The 20,790-nt window shown below is 36.3% G+C and overlaps 5 protein-coding genes across 5 annotated transcripts; 2 read left to right on the forward strand and 3 right to left on the reverse strand.

Moving 5' to 3' along the window:
* Positions 1-835: 835 nt before the first annotated feature.
* Positions 836-9,623, reverse strand: LOC105312052 (nuclear pore complex protein Nup133-like). The gene is made up of 34 exons (XM_011404383.2): positions 9,494-9,623; positions 9,333-9,445; positions 8,953-9,053; positions 8,747-8,847; positions 8,353-8,479; positions 8,220-8,288; positions 7,973-8,080; positions 7,838-7,884; positions 7,680-7,749; positions 7,550-7,612; positions 7,399-7,448; positions 7,200-7,341; positions 6,704-6,803; positions 6,501-6,572; positions 6,334-6,436; positions 6,043-6,178; positions 5,812-5,959; positions 5,568-5,674; positions 3,305-3,411; positions 3,167-3,263; positions 3,003-3,107; positions 2,835-2,940; positions 2,749-2,783; positions 2,549-2,688; positions 2,423-2,505; positions 2,185-2,358; positions 2,012-2,130; positions 1,868-1,927; positions 1,682-1,822; positions 1,570-1,629; positions 1,449-1,523; positions 1,244-1,311; positions 1,087-1,175; positions 836-1,024 (listed from the first exon to the last, which is right to left on the reverse strand). The coding sequence occupies exons 1-34, from the start codon at positions 9,589-9,591 to the stop codon at positions 882-884; spliced, it is 3,357 nt and encodes a 1,118-aa protein (XP_011402685.1). The 5' UTR covers positions 9,592-9,623; the 3' UTR covers positions 836-881.
* LOC109580761 (uncharacterized) lies at positions 9,621-10,825 on the forward strand. The gene is made up of 7 exons (XM_019994270.1): positions 9,621-9,789; positions 9,894-9,948; positions 10,032-10,054; positions 10,109-10,305; positions 10,367-10,395; positions 10,497-10,630; positions 10,687-10,825. Exons 1-7 carry the CDS (start codon positions 9,686-9,688, stop codon positions 10,730-10,732), a joined length of 588 nt encoding a protein of 195 aa, XP_019849829.1. The 5' UTR covers positions 9,621-9,685; the 3' UTR covers positions 10,733-10,825.
* On the reverse strand, positions 10,794-13,431 carry LOC100633080 (BRO1 domain-containing protein BROX-like). Its single transcript, XM_003385022.3, has 9 exons — positions 13,246-13,431; positions 12,977-13,174; positions 12,525-12,799; positions 12,158-12,247; positions 11,972-12,057; positions 11,838-11,919; positions 11,628-11,778; positions 11,320-11,500; positions 10,794-11,063 (listed from the first exon to the last, which is right to left on the reverse strand). Exons 1-9 carry the CDS (start codon positions 13,347-13,349, stop codon positions 10,962-10,964), a joined length of 1,269 nt encoding a protein of 422 aa, XP_003385070.1. The 5' UTR covers positions 13,350-13,431; the 3' UTR covers positions 10,794-10,961.
* Positions 13,432-13,489: 58 nt separating this feature from the next.
* LOC100633207 (poly [ADP-ribose] polymerase 1-like) lies at positions 13,490-19,788 on the forward strand. Its single transcript, XM_003385023.3, has 15 exons — positions 13,490-13,619; positions 13,677-13,697; positions 13,744-13,892; positions 13,988-14,081; positions 14,129-14,245; positions 14,344-14,543; positions 14,621-14,725; positions 14,855-15,213; positions 15,364-15,420; positions 15,594-15,787; positions 16,508-16,774; positions 17,157-17,715; positions 17,846-18,005; positions 19,088-19,267; positions 19,485-19,788. Exons 1-15 carry the CDS (start codon positions 13,503-13,505, stop codon positions 19,555-19,557), a joined length of 2,652 nt encoding a protein of 883 aa, XP_003385071.1. The 5' UTR covers positions 13,490-13,502; the 3' UTR covers positions 19,558-19,788.
* Positions 19,779-20,788, reverse strand: LOC100641924 (ubiquitin-40S ribosomal protein S27a). Its single transcript, XM_003385007.3, has 5 exons — positions 20,712-20,788; positions 20,565-20,619; positions 20,464-20,518; positions 20,197-20,414; positions 19,779-20,050 (listed from the first exon to the last, which is right to left on the reverse strand). The coding sequence occupies exons 1-5, from the start codon at positions 20,771-20,773 to the stop codon at positions 19,904-19,906; spliced, it is 537 nt and encodes a 178-aa protein (XP_003385055.2). The 5' UTR covers positions 20,774-20,788; the 3' UTR covers positions 19,779-19,903.
* Between the last annotated feature and the right edge of the window lie 2 nt (positions 20,789-20,790).

Here is a 20,790-nt window from a genome sequence, read left to right on the forward strand (position 1 = left end):
AAGTAGGACGAATATACCAGAACATCCAAGCAGGAGAGCTAAAAAATTTAATTTCAGTATAATTTATGCATGTGGTATGATTTCCTTTTTTTGTTGCCTCTTGCTATTTAAGGAATGGTAATGAATTATGATTTTAGAGGTCAAATAGTTCAGTCACCCCATCCAGACCCCGTGCAATGCATGAACAAATCACAATTATCTTATTTCAGTATAACTTATGCATGTGGTATGATTTTCCTCTTGTTGTCCCTTGCCGTGAATCTTAGAGGTCAGTCCCCAGGCCATCCTAGTCTCACTAGCCAAACCATTCCCCAGCCTACAGTCATTTGGTGGACGTCCACCCCAATGATGACTGTATGTAGGTGGGAAGGGTCTGTCTTGCGAGACTACGGCCATCCAGACCCTGTGCAATGCATGAACAAATCACAATTACCTTAGCTTATAAACAAACACAACTGATAGCAATAGATACCTGTAAAAAATCTTCTTTTCTACATATAGCTAGATCTAGCTCTACATGTAAATTACTAATGATACATGTAAATCTAGCGTAAAACTAGTACTAAAACTGATCATCTGCAAAAGGTATCATGCAACTTATAGATTTACATACCAATCCTGCTGGTTGTGAAAGAGCCAAGAGAGTTAAACATTTCTCTCGAAGCTTTGTGTATGTAGTATCTATGGGACAGTCTACTTAAGCACAAACAGCGGAAGACAATGACCCAACAGGGGAAGCAATAACAGGGAGTTCTCTTTATGGACAATTTGATGCGGAGACTCGCGTGATAGGATGGGCCCATCTGGGACGGGCCTTCCTTATTTCATCATTCTGTAAAATTCATAGCAGTCTAATCATCAACATAAAAAATTCAAAAGAATTAATGCTGGAGTTCAGTGACTCTTTCATAGCACAACTTGACACAATAGATCAATATAGCAGAACTATCCAGTCCTTTATCAACCAGCAACTGAGATGAGAGCAAGTCTTCAATTGCAGGCAACAACTGCTTAACATCAGCAACTAAAAAAAAGAGAAAGAAAATATATAATCAATAAGAGGAAAAGCTAGAGGGAACAGCATACAATTATGATGGCATTCATTCATCAGCTTAAACATGAGTGATTCCTGAAGTTCCTCCATTATGTCTCCACTAGTATTGAACTCAGACCAACTAATAGTAATATTTTAATAATAGAATAAAAGATTGATTGATTGCATGGAAGTTATGAGAGAACTTGCTTTGTTTGTAGTAACACATGACTCCAGATCAATACTTGTAACTGTCTTCTCTCTTCACTCTCTGATTCCTATATTCGATACATTATACAACATAGATCTACATTATGCATCAGAATGATACTAACAAAGTTACAAATGTAACAACCTGTATCAAAGATATAGCAAGCAAGTGTCTGTATAAAAAAACTCATGCTATAAAGCTTACAGGATAAGCAAGTAGAAGATAATTAAGTGCAAACATTGTGTACATTAGCTGATTGTCTTCTCCTTCAAGAAACAACTATAAAACTCATTAATAATTATAATTAGATGGAAACATGGCAGACTTTAATGACATCTTCAGGAGGCAATGGAGGCAAATCATTAATATCCTTCACGCCTATTTTCTAAGTAATAAAAAGATCATTTAATGTAAGTGCATGAAAGTAACAAACTGACCTTTAGTGAATTTTCTGGTAGTTTCTCAGCATATTCAATCCTTTGTAACTCACAGTTGATCTCCTCCAACTCACCAGCAGTCTTTCCTGATGAGTGGCCCCCAGCAGCCAGCAGTGCAAGCTTACTGAGACTCAGTGCAGTCTAGTACCAGTAACTTAACAATATCCCATGCAGTAAATGACACACCTTCTTTCGTGATAAGAAAGCTTCCTCATTATCCGATACTCTTCTCAGTGACTCTGATGCCTATAAAACAATAAAGATAAATAAATAAATAAGGTGCATTGATTTTTGTTAGATGCATCAAAGTGGCTGATCATTTCCACTAACTTCATTATACTTGTCAGTGGCTATTAGATGGAGCCACTGAAGCTCTGGATACTCATTAAGAAACTTGCTCAGTGACTCTGGGAACAAGTTAGTGAGCTCTATCAACTGCTTGATGTTCTCTAAAGCAATTACAATAATTGTATGTCTACAATATCATTATAACATGGGCTTACTATTATCAATATAATAATGGAAGATAAACTCATCAAAACCTTTATCTTTAAAAACTTCCAGATAATTCCTGAGCAGCTCCGTATCCCCTTGTTCCTCAAATACTTGCAGTATCGTGGGAAAGTGCGACCACTCCTCTGCCAACTGTAGAGCCAAACCAACCCTACCTAGATTCACTGTAGTGCAGGACAATAACAAAATTAATGCAGTAAATGTAAATTGTTTAAGCTTAGCACTTACAAGCCAAAAGAATGAAGTGATCTTTGTCTTTACTCAATGAATTTTGAACCTCTAGCACTCTATGCTCATTATCTTTATGGTCCCTAAACAATGATTCATAATGCAAGAATGGCTTCATTATTTTACTTGATAGAGTCATAGAGATCAGATGATCCGGTGAACAGAATTGATGCGAGATCAGAATAGACCGACCAGAACGATTCCTGATCAATATCACTGATTGGCTGATCATCACAAGTGGCCCATTGATCCAGCATTGAACTAAGCTAATAAATGTGTAACATACAAAAAAAAACAATCATGATCATAAATTATCATGCACTCACGAGCCTTCTCAATAGATCCAACATCTCTTCACAGGCTAATAAGAGAGAGGAATAAAATCCCTAATGCAGATACAGTTATGTCTCACCAGTCCATGGTATAAATTCAGTATGATAGACCCTTCGAATTGGCCTACTGCTAGTATATAAATCAACATGGCTTATACGATACTGTATAGCACTACTTAACATGGACTGAAATAAAGTATTAAAACAAAAAAATAAAATATTACAAGGACTATTACTGTTAACATTACTTTTATAGTGAATGCTATTCTAGTGACACCAACCATATCTCCATCAGCACTGAAAGACTCGCATGATTGTATCAGTGGAGGAAATATCTCATCAATCAGTGAAACCTACATATAACGAGTTTTATCTTTAGAATCACATTAGAGACTCGAATTTCATTCTTTACTTGGCTATAGAATACATCTTGTGTGGTTAGTCCTGGACGTATTTGTGATAATGGGGAGCGCTTTTGAACAACAATCTTAGCAGCTTCTTCAACATCTCTACAATAATAATAAAAATGAATAATCCTGCACTCTCTCACTTATTCTGGTTTTCCCTCAGTGCAATGCTGGCTGCAATCTTCTCTGAATTCTCACACAAAACATTACGAGTTAGCAACACTGACCCTCTGAGAGTGACACAAGTCAACTGCAAATAAAATAATAAATAACACGTTATGCATCAGGGCTTCCCACAAAATTTTGGCTTATCAAGTTGCTCAAAAATTAGACTAAAGTCCCTGTACTATTAGTAACGCGGGTAGCGTTACTAAGTAGGATTCACCCCCAAACAAAATGGCTGCCACTACTTTTGCAGCCTTGCTATACCGGGAAAACAAGCTCCTATGCTTACCAGACTTCTTAGAGGACCTTATCTTGACCAGAGGACTCCAATGGTACAGCTAGCGTGGCTCTAGACCTTGTCTAAGTGAAAAGTCAAAAATCGGCGAACCAGCCGTTTTGTTCAGCAACCTTTTTTCATCTTCATCATCAAGTTAGTCCTGTCAATCCAATTGTCGGTCTTTATCTCAATCTTGGCTCATAATAGAAGGCTAATTCTTACACCATTCTACTCCAATAGGGTATGCGCAGGTCCTTGTCCCCTAGAATCATTCTCCAAGAAAGAAGAAGTGATACTGTGACTGTTGGGTCTTACCAACTTACCTCATGCCACCATTTTGTTAATTATAGAAGCATGTGCTCCAAAATTTGGGCGTCGCACATGCTCAGATCTCAGAACTGGGAAAAGCAAGCAATTTTCTTACCTAGCTAAGGCTGGCTATGCTTGGAATCAATTACTTAGTGGAGGTTTCCAACTATGAAAAGGCATTAATCTTGCATATTATTCTTTTATCAAGTGTGTAATGAATTATTTTATTAAAAAAAAAGCAATCAAATTGATGAATAATGCAACAATAATATGAATTTGACAACAGGCCAGAATAGCTACAGGATTGCAGGGAAGATGGAGCTTTTTGAACAAGGACTCTGTCAAGACTATAGCATTAATTTCACTTATCATCATTATAGTAAATAGTCCTTCACCATATCTATTCAATCAGAGCTGTCTCTCAATCTCATATGCTGTAAAGTCATAACAATGATAATAATGATTAAGAAAATTATTGTTTGTGTAAAATCAACAAGTATCACAATTGTAACTGAAGAAATATTATAAATATTATAAAAAAATCAACACAAACAAGAACATAAAAAATTAAAAAAACAAGACAAGTAGGATTCTGAACAACCAACGAAAATACAAAATGAAAATCCTACTCTCGTGACACAAATTCTACTCTACATTGCAAGGTGATCCGTAATTCTTACATAATAACATTAAAAGTACAATATAGAGTAGAATTTGTCACGAGAGTAGGATTTTCATTTCATATTTTTGTTGGTTGTTCGGAATCCTACTTGTCTTGTTTTTTAAATTTTTTAGTACAGGGACTTTCACCCGATTTTTGAGTAACTTTAAAAATTCGTAAAAAATCTGAATTCAATCGGAATCAGCTCAAACTTGCTACACGACATAAGAACATGTATATGTATCAGAAAATATTATAAAAATAGAGAATTCTCTCCTAGTCATTTTTGGCAAAATTCGGCCAATGACCCTGTACTTTAAAAAATTTAAAAAAACAAGATGAAGTAAGATTCCGAACGACCAACGAAAATACGAAATGAAAATGCTACTTGTGACGCAAATTCTACTCTACATTGTACTTTTAATGTTATTATGTAAGAATTACGGATCACTTTGCAATGTAGAGTAGAATTTGCGTCACGAATACGAAATGAAAATGCTACTTGTGACGCAAATTCTACTCTACATTGTACTTTTAATGTTATTATGTAAGAATTACGGATCACTTTGCAATGTAGAGTAGAATTTGCGTCACGAGTAGGATTTTCATTTCGTATTTTCGTTGGTCATTCGGAATCCTACTTCATCTAGTTTTTTTAAATTTTTTATGTTTACTAAAGTACAGGGTATTTTGACAAAAATGACTAGAAGAGAATTCTTGATTTTATAATTTTTTTCTGATACATATACATGCCCTTACGTTGTGCATCAACTTTGAGTCGATTCCGATCAAACTTGGATTTTTTATGAATTTTTAAAGTCACTCCAAATGCCATGTACTGTATTGTAGTGCTTGTCAGCTCATGAAGCTCATGCTGTTTAGCTCACTTAGCATGCTTTGTGGGAAACCCTGCATGAATACAGTGGAATGGGGCAAACAAAGTAATTAATATTTTAATATTAATATTATGTGTGTGTGCATGTGAAGAAATTACAAGATTAAGCAGCTCCATATCAATGAGGAATTGAATAAGTTTGCGGTGAGCTTTCTGCTTATCTTGGAGCTGATTAAGTATTATTAGTGAATAGGAACCAAGGGTATCTAAAAACACATTAAATAATAAAAATATAATATAATAATAGATAAATATAATATAATAAAAAAATATAATCAATTTTAATCTTCACTATACTACATACTTCATGCATGTACTATAGGAATTCCAATTCCATACTTACCTGTCTTGTTCCATCTTGGATCAGAGGCCGGTACATCATTAAGAATCATTTCACTGAGTCTAATCGAGCATACATCACCAGCCGTATTGACACCACCTGCAAACGAACTAACTGGAAACAGCTGAGAGCATAAATCAACTGCTTCAGCCTATAATAACAGGAGGGAGCGTGGAGGAGAGAGACAAAGAGAATATGAAAGAACTAGGATCGTAGATACTGCTAGTCTGCTACCATGTTGTTTCCTAGATAGAGTAGAAAAGCTTGTTGGAGCTGCTCTGTTTCTGTCTCCATTCCATCAGTAGGTACTCCTCCAGTGCTAGCAGTTAGTAGTTGCTGTAGTGTCTGGCCACTTGTGACATATGTACTCCTAATAAATAAGAAATAGAGGATCACATCACATATGTACTCTTAATGATATATTATAGCAATAAGTGACAGAGGATCACATCACATATGTACATGTACATGTACATGTACTCCTAATTGAGTAACAGGAGAGACAAAGGATCATATCTCATGTACTTAATTTTCTTAGGAGGTGAAGCTGATGGCGTTGGAGGGAAGGCAGAGAGAGATATGACTCCGTGTTGTTTAGTAAAGAATAATACGTCTCCTTCAAATATGCCTAGAGAGAGAGAGAAAGGATTGTTCTTTCATTAAGGTTGGCAGTTGAAGTACATTGACCTAACCTGATCCTAGAATGAGATTTGGTTCAGGAAATGAGATCTTCTGAGCGTTATTAACATTACTCAAATGAGAGCCTACACCAAAAATAAAATAAATTTAAAAAAAATTAATGTACAATGTAATCTCCTTGATATCAATCACTCCTCTAACACATTGCTTGAAGTGTGTGTGTGTGTGTGTGTGTGTGTGCGTGTGTTATAGGTACAGTGTATTGGTATTATGAGGTTTCCAGTGTATACAGACAATTGTGGTGATGAATGAGATCCTTCCATTGAGACATCAAGCAATACTGGCTCAGTATCATCCTATATAGAGGTACATGTATAAACCAAGTTAACCAACCATATGTATGTAAGCATTATCAAAATTAAACATTTTTATAATTACTATTACTTTCACTTTGTCAAAATAGTTTAAAAATTCATAAAAAATTCAATTTTAATTGAAATCAGCTCAAACTTGCTACACAACATAAGAACACGTATATGCATGAGAAAAAATTATAAAAATGGAGAATTATCTCCATGTCATTTTTGGTGAAATTTGGCCAAGTACCCTGTACTATAGTACAGGGACTTTGGCCTGATTTTTGAGTAATGTAAAACACTATTACATGTATAACCATTATCATTACTATTACACTAAGTATTACACTACTATACTACATGCAGTCTTGCTGGTACATGTACATGTATACTCACCTGATGCTCATTGGTCAGTGATAGCTGAATTATACTAGTGCATGAGTATGGTGGAGACTCCATGTACAGTGGCAATACAGCAATACCATACAGTACCACTGATGAATCCATTGATGCTCCAAATAATATCATGAGCCCTTCACTAGAGAGATGATGACAATCAGAGACATTTTTATTATTTAATTGTGTGCTTGCTTACCAGGTTGCTTGCATGTCTAATAGCCACATCTTACGTAAGTGAGAATTAACCTGAAATTAACGTAATTGCATGATAGTGAATTATAATGTACAAGTAAATAAATATAGTATATGTACAGAATACATGTACATTTACATGTATGTGTGAATACCCATTTAAGGTCCTGGAAGTCAGCTTTGATCATTGACAACACATCAAAGTCTAGGAGCATCATCTTCATTAAAAATTAAAAAATTAAAAAAATGCAATAAAATGTGATCATTCTTTTACATTTTGCTTACCTGGTCCATTTCAAGTGAAGAATAAACCTTCCAGCATTGAAGATGTGCTGACGTCAATACAAATAATATACTATACAAAATAAGAATGGACTGCTAATAATTCCAATAGAATGGTATACATATGTTCAATTGTCCATGTTACATAAATTAAAACCTACTCGTATGATTGCTCACTAACATTCCATGTAACCATTTTAACTGAACTCTACAAATGAAAATTATAATCAAATATTAGATAGGCCAAGAAATAAATGCAATAATGCAAGAAAATGGCATTAAATTGCTATACTAACATTAGTTAGACCTTTGGTCCCTCCGCCAAAGAAGAGAGAAGAGAGTCTCTTACCAAATCCAGAGAAAGCGTGGCTTTGGTGACCAACTGGGATCACAGTGATCAATGGCTAATGGATAACAAAATGTAACAATAATTGGAAACTAGTCTACTACAGTTTTATGAGAGATACATGTACTCCAGATGGAATAAATGTACAATTTATGCACATTATTAAAGCTTAAAAATAACAGCATTAAATCTTATACCTGTGACACTGAAGTATTTATTAAAAGTAAGGATCCTGAAGCAGTGAGCAACACATATCCATCGGAGCCCTATATAATAATAAAAAAGAGAGAGGGTTAAGAATCCTCTTTCCTTCTTCTTCTTCTCTCTCACTTGAAGTTTCCTCACAGAATGTACAGTGTCGCTGCTCAGCTCTAGTTTCAAGCTAAAGTCAGGACTCTCATGAAGGATGTTCTTCCAAAACGACGCAATACCTTCAGGCGAAACGGCTAGTACTTGCCTAAGAAATAACAAAATAAGTATTTCATGTACATGCACATGTACTGTATTAAATGCATTTACTGCACATGTATGTACATGTATATATTGTGCATCTTTGTTTGTAGAATTGTAGATACATGGTTGCATCTGCACAGGTAAGTGCCTTCATTTGGCAATTGCTTTATAAGTACATGTACATGTATTTACATGTACATATACAACAATTAAAGTAATGCTACACAATAGTAACATGTTATACATTTACTACATGTACATGTGTACATACGTGCTGGATGGTGTATGAGGGAATGCTGAGTGAATATCAATCAGTGATGAGTTCCATTGTAAAGCAGTAGGAGACAGAGAGAGCTGATGAGAGACACCCGACTATACAAAATAACATAAACGATTAAAGATTTTAATGATTCATAATGATTTTAATGATTCATGATTTTAAATAAATAATCAAGAGAGGTTGGCTGAGCTGCTCACTGGTCCTTGATCTAATGACTGTCTCCAGAGGTAAGCTCTCTTTTGAGTAACAAATACAACCCAACCAGATCCATGGAGTCCAATCAGTCCACTTGATAAAACTAGTAGAAAACAAACTAACAGGACTGCTTGCATAGGGACAATAACTTTATTAAACTATACATGTTTTTGAATAACAAACAATTGTATTGTCAAAGCTTCAGTGAGCCAAAATGCTTATAACTTGAAAGTTATTTGTCGGGAATAGCTCAAACTTTCCGAGGCTACATAGCACACAGACATCAATGTGTATGAGAAAATGTAACAATGGCTACCGTTAAAAATGACCATAGCTTAATAAAATTAATTGTTAAGCCACACCCACAAACACAATTATATACCATTTCCTGGTGTGACGAGTTCCTCCTGTACTTTGACTGGGACTGGCCAGTTCTTTGCTCTTAAGGAATAGGTGTCTGAATCTTCCAACACCTCCTCTGAATGCGTGAATACCCTACAACACAAGCACACATTGTTAAAGCACTCAAACTATAATCCTTACTGTACTGGGCCCCTCTGACTAGTCTGCATACCCCTAAAGCTCTGATTAGGAGTACCAACAAGTGATGGAATCTGTCTGTGCTTCCCGATCCCCGCCATGATGATGATGTAACACGGGATCGGTCACCTCCGTTCACGTATCTGTCATGGCTGCTTACTGCTAGCTGAGACTCTCTGCGGGGCACTGAAGAAAATGAGCAGTTCATTGAAGCATCCAGGAAGCAAACTGGATATACTCAGGAAAGCTTCTCCATATATATGCTACTGTACAGTAGAGAATGAGCAATGGATTGTACGGTGAGTGTTTGGGTGTGGCTGTGGGTGGAGCTAATAAGGGGGTGGGGCTGCCTGTGGAGAATGAATAAATGCACAATTATTATATAAGTATTAATTATTTACAGTTTAACAGATGGTACTAGTGTATGGAAGAGCTCCGATTCACTCATAAATGATCTTGTAAGAACGAAGCATAATGTACAAGTTGCATATTACTCCACTCTCTCCCTCTCTCCCTCTCCCTTCCTCTATTCTTTTAAAAGAAAATAACTATGAAAGAATTAAGGTAACAATATGTGAGATATAATTGCACCTGCATCAATTCCTTCATTCATCACAGAGACTATCTACAAGATGGTTCGATTGTTAACGTCTCTGTGACCTCATCCTCTTCACTATTGCTTGTATTGTCCTCCGGAGGTAGGAAAATTGACATTGAACTCAATAAACTACCAGCGAATGACAACAGGGAAGAACTAAAGAGTTTAGTATTTAAACTGTTTGATAGGATCACATTATTAGAGGAAGATCTCAAAGGTATTTACATGTACATGTACACTATAAAAAAATAGTGTCATATTTTATTTGCTATAAATAGATACAAAGATACAGCTTGAGGAAGCAAAGGTAATAATAATAATAATAGTATTAAAATGTACCAGGTTTATGGATTGCATCTTAGTTAGTATAAACTGGAGCTTTTTGCTTAATCTTTCACTCTCCATTAGAAATCCACTCATCGTGGTCTCTATGTCCCGCCCTCCTCAACAGATCTGGGCGGTATATCCTCTACCAGCAGTGGCAGAACAAATAAACTGCTCAAACCAGCTGGACACAGTCTCATTAATCCTAGCACTAAGAAGTAACATTGTCTAGTATTAAATAGCTATAGTCACTTTATACTGCTTTCATTCATAGGAGGAAAGCAGCAAGTGGTGTTGTGTTTGGTGATGATGATGACTAACTACTAAACTCTGCATGTACATGTACATTTTCTCTTCATTAAAATTACATTATCTGTCACGTTTTAAAGTTAAACAATATGCAATTTATCAATTAATTTATTGACACAATAGAGACAATATACATTACAGAGACACATAAATTATTATTACATGCGAAAAGGGTGAGGCCTTGGCCACAGTAACTGTAGGGATCACTACACAATGTCAATTTGTGATAATATTTAGTTATTATTGAAGGATGCAGCCTGATTCTGTCTTAGGTTGTGGATGCTTTGCCGGTGCAATGTCTGGCTCTGGGACTGGAGCTATTTCCTCCTGACTGGCAGCAGCCTACAAGAGGAAAGAGGTACATGTAAGTAAGAAAATAAGAAAAGAGAAAGGAAACAATACAATGAGAAGGGATATGAAAGATAATGAAAGAGATGCAAAGAAGGACAAACAGGAAAGAGTAAGGGATATAGAAATAGAGAAAGCATATACATGTACATGCATGATTGTCTTTCATAAACTACAATATTCACTACACTAATGTACATGTACATATATAATGCTATTGCTACTTATTATCATTATAGTTACAATGTACCTTTGATTCATAGGTGGGTCCTTCTCCTTGCCCTGATCCTTCTGGTACATTAAAAGCAGCATACACCTCTTCAGTCCATAGTGGGTGGTGAGGAGGGAGAGTGAAGTCTTCAGGAGTTGCTAGACCAAATACTTGTTGCTTTGGTATCTCAGGTAACTCGCTGGGGACAGTCTGATAGTATCTGAGAGAGAGAGAGAGAGGAAAGGGAAGAGAAGAAGGCAAATATTGTAAAAAGCAAAAAACATACATGAATATGCAATACACTAATGCAGGACTGATTGACTGATTCACTGCATGTTTTTTCTTACATGAATCCATTTTCTCTCTCGCTCTTGTCCAAGTGTAGCTTAATCATTGGTGCTAGTTTCTGAAAGAATGGATGATACTCCGGCTTAGCTATGGTCCCTGCTCCCTTTGTCTTTGCATACTTTCCGCATATTTTAGTAGCACATTCACATACTATGGAGAGAGACAGCCAGGAAGGAGGGACATAGGGTAATGTACAAAAAGGGACTTACAAAACTTGCTGTGCTGTAGGACACGGACAGAAGCTCCACATTTCTCCTGTTCCAGTAATTCTTTACCATAAAAGCAATATGCCTAAAATTATTATACTTTAACTAATAGCACTAATGCACAAGATATTCTTTACATATGCTTCATATATTGATCCTTTGAGCTGAAGATAAGCTGTCCACTTGCCAAACTGAGTCTGGTCTAGTGTCTTAAGGGCATCAGCTACATATATGTACATTAATTGTGAAAACAAAAAATTAATAACAATTAGTTTAGATGTACATGTATTATTATATGAACATTGCACATATCATAATCTCACCTGCTAATACAAATAGATTTGAAGTCTCCAGTGAGAGTGAGTAAATAATTGAGGCTTTATGGTTCAGCTCAAGAGCTCTTGCCACTGTCACTATAAGCAGAAGTACATGTACATGTAAAAGCCACAATGTACATGTACATGTAAATGTTTGCATTACAAAACACTCTTTATGTCATGTATAAAGTGAATGGACTGTGAATAGGAAAATATATTGTGTAGGAACGTGACAAAAACTAACTGGAACATTATTATTACAAAGTTTTAAAGCAACTTTAAAAATCTATAAAAAATCGAATTTCGATCGGGATCAGCTCAATCTTTCCATGCAATATAAAATCATGTACATGATGCATCAGATAAAGCTAACCTTCCTGTGCCTCAGCCTGAGATTGCTGTGCATAAGCATCAATGACTCTTGAGTCTGTATCAACACCTTTCTCAGGCGAGGCTGGGAGTCGAGAGAGAAGGTTCTCTTTGATGTGTAGGAACATCCCGGCCGATATCTTTAAACTGCGATGGACCTCTTTAGCAACCTCCATTGATATCTCATCGCTTGATGCCAAGTGCATGGCGTGTTTTGAGTGCCATATGGCCATGTTGGTTACTATTGCAATCAGCTCAAACATGGCATCTGAGTGAATACTAGAAAAGGTAAGCAAATAAAGAAAAATTAAAAAATACATGCTATTTTTAAAAAGCATTGATATTATACAAATTTGTTATTTTTAATATCAAACTAACAAGAGGTCTGCCAGTTTTCATAGCAACATGTTGTTTATTAAAATAACTTTAAAAATAACTATTTAATTATTGAATTACCTTGGGACTCGCCCGCCAAGAGTATTCGTCCACTTGAACAAGGTCTGAGTGCGTAGTTTACTGTCTCCTCCATTAGGAGCATCAACTAGTCCTCGAATGAGACCAATGTATTCTGTAAATGCAACAGTTAGGTCTTCGACTGAATTGGCATGATTATTAAATAGTTCTAACAGCCTCTGTCTGGTGACCTTTAACTGACTGAAGATAAAAATAACAAAAAAATGATATATAAATATTAAAATTATCAGACTAAGTGTTTCTAGTCTCACGTTATTAATTCATCACATTTGCTTCCTTTGGCACATTTCTTTAGTCCATCAAATTTCATGGGCTGTGTAGCTTTTATAGGATTCCTGTGGAACCAGTGAGCCATTGAGAGACGAGCAGAGAGTGCTAGAGAAGATGATAGTGCAATGAAATAAGATTTAGTCCAGAATTGTGACAGTCATATGATATAAACCACGCCCACCATGAATTAGGCAATCACGCCTTCGGCCACGCCTGTTCAAGACCCACGTGCTACATTATGGCGGACGACGACCCACCATACAGGACAGAATATGCCAAATCCAACCGCTCTTCTTGTAAAGCCTGCCGTGAAACGATTGCCAAAGACTCCCTGAGGATGGCCAGGATGGTTCAGGTAAGAAAAACAATCACCGAGTGATTTTTATACAAATTATTTTTTATTTATTTTTAGGCTCCTAATTTTGACGCTAAAGTGAATGGTGAATTGTATACAATATTTATTTTCTTTTTATTTTTAGATTCCTCATTGGTATCATTTTAGTTGTTTTTTTGGTCCTAAAATGAAGCTGGTATCAGTCTCACAGATTGGTGGGATGGGTGGGCTCAGGTGGGACGATCAACAAAAAATTCAAGCAAAAATTGATGGAGGGGGAGGAGCTACTGCAGGGTAAACATATACATGTACATATGCACATGCTTTTTTTTACAAATTTTGATTTATTTTAAACCAGCTGGCGTCTATTTTATTTTTAATAATAATAGTAAGAAACGTAAGAAGGGTAAGTCTGCAGATGGAGAAGAAAACGCCACAAAAAAGCAGAAGAAGACCGAAAGCCCTGAAGACAAAGCTCTGAGGGTAAGTCACCATTGTGTGGTTCTCCTTTGATTCAATGGCTTTCGTAGGAACAGAATGAAATGATATGGAAGATTCGTGACAAGCTAGAGAGTCACCTAACCAAGGGAGAGTTAAAGGACCTACTGGATGCAAACGGACAAGCTATTCCTAAAGGAGAGAGTTGTGTATGTCACGTACCTTCCCCCTAACTTCCCTATATTTACTTCCGTTGTATCTCTCCATCTTTTGCTTAATAATCCTTTATTTCTTCCTTTTCTCTTAGATATTAGATGCTTGTGCTGATGGTATGGTGTTTGGCTCGTTAGGTTTATGTGAGGAGTGTGGGGGACAGCTAAGGGTAAGGACCCACTCGTACTCTTGTGCCGGCTTTATCTCTGATTGGACCAAATGCACCAACACCACCACAGAGGCAAAGAGAAGGAAATGGGTCATACCAAAGCAGCTAAAGGAATATGATTTCTTGTTAGTCATTTTTTGCATAATGTATACATATATACTGATCTTAAACACTCTCTTTTTTTTGTCTTGTCTTTTTATAGGAAGTCATACAAGTATGTCCCTAGGACTCGTGTGTTTCCTGAGGCTCCGCCCACACCCTCTCCAAGCGTTGGGAGTATAGCATCGTCAAGCTCACAGCAACCAATGTATGTTCTAATTAATGAGCACCTGCATGTAAATGCATATATTAAATTACCCTCTTTCTTTATATCCTTTTGACCACATGACACAATAGTAGAGTACATTATTTATTTGTGTCTTTATTTTCTCTTTAGTGATCCCAGTAAACCTCTATCAGGTTTTAAAATAGCCTCCTCTGGTCGTCTCTCTAAAACAAAGGGTGAGCTGAAGAAGCTCATAGTCTCGCTTGGAGGAGAGATGTCATCGACAGTCAATCGTAACACGACCCTCCTCATCAGCAATGAAGCCGAAGTTGAAGAGAACTCCTCCACTGCTATATGTGCTGCGTCCCGTTATCAGATACCAGTCGTTGATATTGAGTATCTTGATGATGTCGCTAGTGGGGACGCACTGGGAAAGGTCAAGTCTCACACTATTAGTTCTTGGACTGCGTCTCCTCACCTTGAGGGATCTAACGGAAGAGAGGAAACTGACTCGGCTGTATTTGAAAAAGGTGAATGAGATGAGAGAGACAAAGTCATTCATATTTGTGTGGATTACAATGTACAATCAATTTATTCATTATCAATTTATCATAACTATGTACATGATGTGCATTTACTAGCTGTTATTAATTTATTATCATTAATATTAATTTTTCTAGTTCCGCTAACAGTCAAAATGAAAGTGAAAGGAGGAGGTGTTGTTGATCCCGACAGTGGTAAGCTGATGTGGATATTAGTCATGAATAATATTAGTTGCTAATAAGAGTTTTTTTGTTGGTTGTTGTGTATCATGCACTGTATATAGCTTGTAATTTTTTGCAGAATTTATTTAATGTATAACTAATAGAGTTATGGTAAATGATCATTTCTTTATTTACTTATTAAATAGGTTTGGACAGTAGCCATCACATCTACGAGCAGTCTGGTGAGAAGTATACCGCTGTTCTTGGTCTCGTTGACATTACCAAAGGAACTAATTCATATTATAAGTTGCAGCTCTTGGAGTCAGACAGTGGAAAGAGCTACTATCTGTTCAGAGCCTGGGGGCGTGTTGGTACTACCATTGGAGGGAACAAACTAGAGGCAAGTTTTATACACAGCTGTGTATTTGACGATGAGACCATGTACTATAATAGTACAGGGTATTTCATCAAAAATGACTAGGAGAGAATTTTTAAATTATATATTTTTTCTGATGCATATACATGTTCTTATGTTGTGTAGCAAGTTCGAGCTGATTCCGATCAAAATTGGATTTTTTAATGAATTTTTAAAGTTACTCAAAAATTGGGCCAAAGTCCCTGTACTATAGTACAGGGTACTTGGCCAAATTTCACGAAAATTGACTAGGAGAGAATTCTTCATTTTTATAATTTTATCTGATACGTATACATGTTCTTATGTTGTGTAGCAAGTTTGAGCTGATTTCAATCAAAATTGGATTTTTTATGAATTTTTAAATTTGCTCAAAAATTGGGCCAAAGTCCCTGTACTATAGTACATGGTCTTGGGTCAAATTTTGCCAAAATTGAAAAGGAGAGAATTCTCCACTTTTGTGATTTTTTCTGATGCATATACATGTACTTACGTTGTATAGAAACTTTGAGTTGATTCCGATCAAAATTGGAACTAATGGGTTTTTCGCTTGTCACGGATTTCGTGACAATGGAACTAATGAGTTTTTGATGCATATACATGTATATGTACTTATGTTGCATAGGAAATTTTTACTGATTACATGAGCCTCTCTCCACTTATTCTTTTTATTTATTTTGTTATTATTATTATTATTATTGGAATTAGGATTTTGGATATGATTTGGACGATGCTTTGAGCGAGTTCCTCCGACTCTATCAAGAGAAGACCGGCACCAGCTGGCACATCAGGAAGCATGCAAGGAAAGTCCCTGGAAAGTTCTATCCTATTGATATCGACTATGGCGAAGAGGAAGGTCCCAGTTTGAGCCTTTCGGGAGCCGGCAGCAATTCAAAACTAGCCCCAGAGATACAGGATTTAATAAAAATGATATTTGACATACAGAAAATGAAGGATGCCATGATGGAGTTTGAAGTGAGAGGGAGGAAGGAAATCGTACACGTACAATGTACATGTATAATATACAATGTATATATTAGTTATAGGGACGCATGCAATAAGTTTGCAATTGATTTTAAATGGCTGAATTTGGGAAGATTTGTGAAATTTATAGCCTGGAGAGCTGTATTAAATAATTTTCATGTACATGTGCTCTTTCTCTTTATGTATGTATTATACATGTATTAATTATAGGGACGCATGATCACATGCACTAAGTTGGAAATTGATTTAAAATGGCTGAATGTGGGGATTGGGGGAAATAATTTTTCCAGTGGATTTGTGAAATTTGTAGCCATTGAGAGTTGTATTACATAATTCATAATTTTCATGTACATGTGCGCTTTCTCTTTATTAGATTGATATGAAGAAGATGCCACTCGGTAAGTTATCAAAGCGTCAGATCCTCTCTGCCTACTCCGTCCTAAACGAGTTACAAAATGAGCTAACGGGAGCCAAGAATCCTTCGAGAATACTGGACGGGTCCAACAGGTTCTACACGCTCATTCCTCATGATTTTGGGATGGCCAAACCGCCACTCCTGGAGACCGAAGAAATGATAAAATCAAAGATACTGATGCTAGACAATTTGAAAGAGATTGAGATTGCTTATTCTTTGTTGAAGACGGAGGGTGAAGGCTCGGCCGACAAGGATCCTCTTGATATTCATTACGAGAAACTCAAGACGAACATGAGCGTCCTCGATAAAGAGAGCGAAGAGTTTAAGAGACTCGTGGAGTACGTGGCAAATACGCATGCTGCCACGCACAACCAGTACCAACTTGAAGTCCAAGAGGTTTTTAATCTGGAGCGACACGGAGAGAAGAAACGTTACAAGCCGTTCTCAAAGCTTGAGAACAGGATGCTACTGTGGCATGGATCAAGACTGACCAATTTTGTGGGAATATTATCCCAAGGTAAAGAAACTATAGCAATAGTCAAGTGTATTAAATATAACTATTCTCCATTTGCCTTATGTTTTTTATAAGAAAGCTGCTTTAAAACACTTTCTCTTTTACACATTAGCATATTCCTTGTATCCCATAGGTTTACGTATAGCTCCACCCGAGGCCCCAGTGACAGGGTATATGTTTGGTAAAGGAGTGTATTTTGCCGACATGGTTTCAAAGAGTGCTAATTATTGCTGGACTAGTCCCCAGAGCCCAGTGGGTCTCATGCTACTCTGTGAGGTGGCACTGGGTAACATGTAAGTAGGAGGGACTGGCTTTAGAAGGATTTAAATCTGCTCCCCAATGTGGCTCTAGTTTGATCACATTTTGTGATTACAATTTTATAATAAAAACCTGGATTAGCATTCTCTTTGTACATTTAATAGCATACTGCCCTAAATGACAGTGATCCAACGGTAATAGATTTATCTGCTACTTATCAAATATTGTGCACTCTCTGTTTTGGTATTGACATCACCAAGAACAGGCAGTGTTTTATGATAATCCTCTTTGCTAATGATTCTTAGGAAACATCATCATCATTGTTTTGTTTTTCATACTTAAACTGTTTGTTATTGTACAGTAAGGTATGTGGCACTCATTAATTAACATACATGTACATGTAGAAGGAATTTCCTGTCCAAAAGATGCATACATGTAGTTATGTACACATCTATTTTTATTACATGTGCTAGTAAATTAGTTATCCTTCTTGTTTCTTTTTATTTTTGATGTTATTATTATTTATGACATGAAACCAATTAGAGTTTCCTCTCCTAAAGATGTTAATGATGTGTAAATGCTAAGTTTGTTTCTATTCCAATTTCCTGCACTAGTTCGGGCTGTTTGTTATGCTTGGAGTAGTAATTGACATGTTTCCTTATTTTCATAGACATTTTGTCGCAATTGTTGCAGTACTAATCAACACATGCTCATAGTACATATCCCACACACCTTAATGCATGTTTTCATTGTTACTACCTTCAAGTTCTACCCTGTACTATAAGTACAGGACTTTGGCCAAATTTTGCCAAAAACAACTTGGAGAGAATTCTCCATTTTTATAAATTTTTCTAATACATATACATGTTCTATTTTGTGTAGCAAGTTTGAGCTGACTCTGATAAAAATTGGATTTTTACGAATTTTTAAAGTTACTGTATTGTATTTATCATAATGCATGCTTTGTGGGAAACACGGTGCAATTTAATTTTTGTAGAAAGTTTAATTATTTACCTATTATTTTTTAAAATGGTTATACATGTACATAAAAGTTCTTTACCTTTCCTACCTTCATTTGCTATCCCTCCCTACCTTCATTACTCCCATTATCTCTTAGGTATGAGAGGGAACACGCTGATTACATTACTAGTCTGCCAGCTGGTAAGCACAGCACTAAAGGTATTGGCAGGACTGCACCTGATCCTACTAGTAATTACGTGAGTGAATCTGGAGCCATTATACCAATGGGTAAAGGAACAACCAGTTCCTCAAGGAGCACATCACTCCTTTATAATGAGTAAGTCCACATCTAATGATGAATAGGAAATGTTGCCAAGATGTTAATTGGACAAGTTTTGACATTTTTTGGATGAAAGAATGAAGTCAATGCTATATTTTGATATCATTTCTTGTCTGTGTGTACACAACAAAGAGGCAAATTATCTGAAACATGTAGCTATAGTACTCCTCCCTTCATTTCTCTTTATTAATTAATGTGTTTCCTCTTTGTGTAGGTACATTGTGTACGACGTGGCTCAGATTAACATGAAGTATCTCATTAAAATGAACTTTAAGTATCGTCGCTGACCTGAAACAACACTGTCACGAGAGTAGGAGTTTCATTTCTTATTTTTGTTTGGGATCCTACCTGTCCTTGTTTCCATTAGATTTTGTTATTTAGCAACCATTAGCTCTTTCCATTGTGTGTATCATCATTTAACCTGAACCACTTTCCTATGAACATTTATTAATTTTTGTTCTCTCAATGTTCTGTATGCCCCACCCACACTTATTAATATCAAGAGGTGTGTCATCAAATACCTTAATATCAAACAATCAACTGCATTATATCATTAGATGTAAAATATTTAGACAGATGCAATGTCAAGTCAATAATAATTATTTTTCTTAATAAATTCGAAAAGATACAACCCTATTCTGTTTCATTTCTAATCATATATGTCAGGCCACACTTTCCACAATACTGCCGATTGAAATGAGCCGCCATAAATATACCAGCGCCACACTCTGGACTAGGGCACTCCCTTCTTAATCGCTGGATCTTGCCAGAATCATCAACCTAGTGATAATAATAATTTTAAAAAATCATGTAGCAGGTACAATGTACACATTGTGTACAAGTATTGGATTTTTCACAGATTCTAGGCCATTATGTATCAGATTCTAATCTAGTCTCGTCGCTAATTCTAATCATTCTATCGATACCTTGTAATATTTGAGGACGGCAAGTTTGACCTTCTTCTTCTTGTGCTTGATCTTTTTTGGAGTCGTGTAGTTCTTCTTCTTTCGCTTCTTTCCGCCGCCTCTCAATCTGAGGACAAGATGAAGCGTGGACTCCTTCTGTATGTTGTAGTCAGAGAGAGTGCGGCCATCTTCAAGCTGCTTCCCAGCAAATATCAACCTCTGCTGATCAGGTGGGATGCCTACAATTATCAATTTTTAGTCGTGTCTCAGTAATCGTATGTAACAGACCTTCTTTGTCTTGAATCTTGGCTTTCACATTCTCAATAGTATCACTAGGTTCGACCTGAGCGGGATTTCAAAATTATTCTAAATGATGCCCAGGTACTCACTTCTAGTGTGATGGTTTTCCCGGTAAGGGTCTTTACAAAAATTTGCATCTTGCCCCTATTTTAACAAAAATAGTTTAAGTGATTTTTTTAATCTTTTCTACAATGTATTCCATGCATTTATAGAGTTGAAAAACTCAGCAAACTAACCTCTTTGTGGCGTCTTTCTGTAAAAATCCTTCACGTGGTCTCGAAGAACCTTTTCTGCGCATGCGCAGATCTTTTGTAC

This window comes from Amphimedon queenslandica, unplaced genomic scaffold (genome assembly GCF_000090795.2).
Source record: "Amphimedon queenslandica unplaced genomic scaffold, v1.1 AMPQUscaffold_13478, whole genome shotgun sequence".
NCBI classification, from domain to species: Eukaryota; Metazoa; Porifera; class Demospongiae; order Haplosclerida; family Niphatidae; genus Amphimedon; species Amphimedon queenslandica.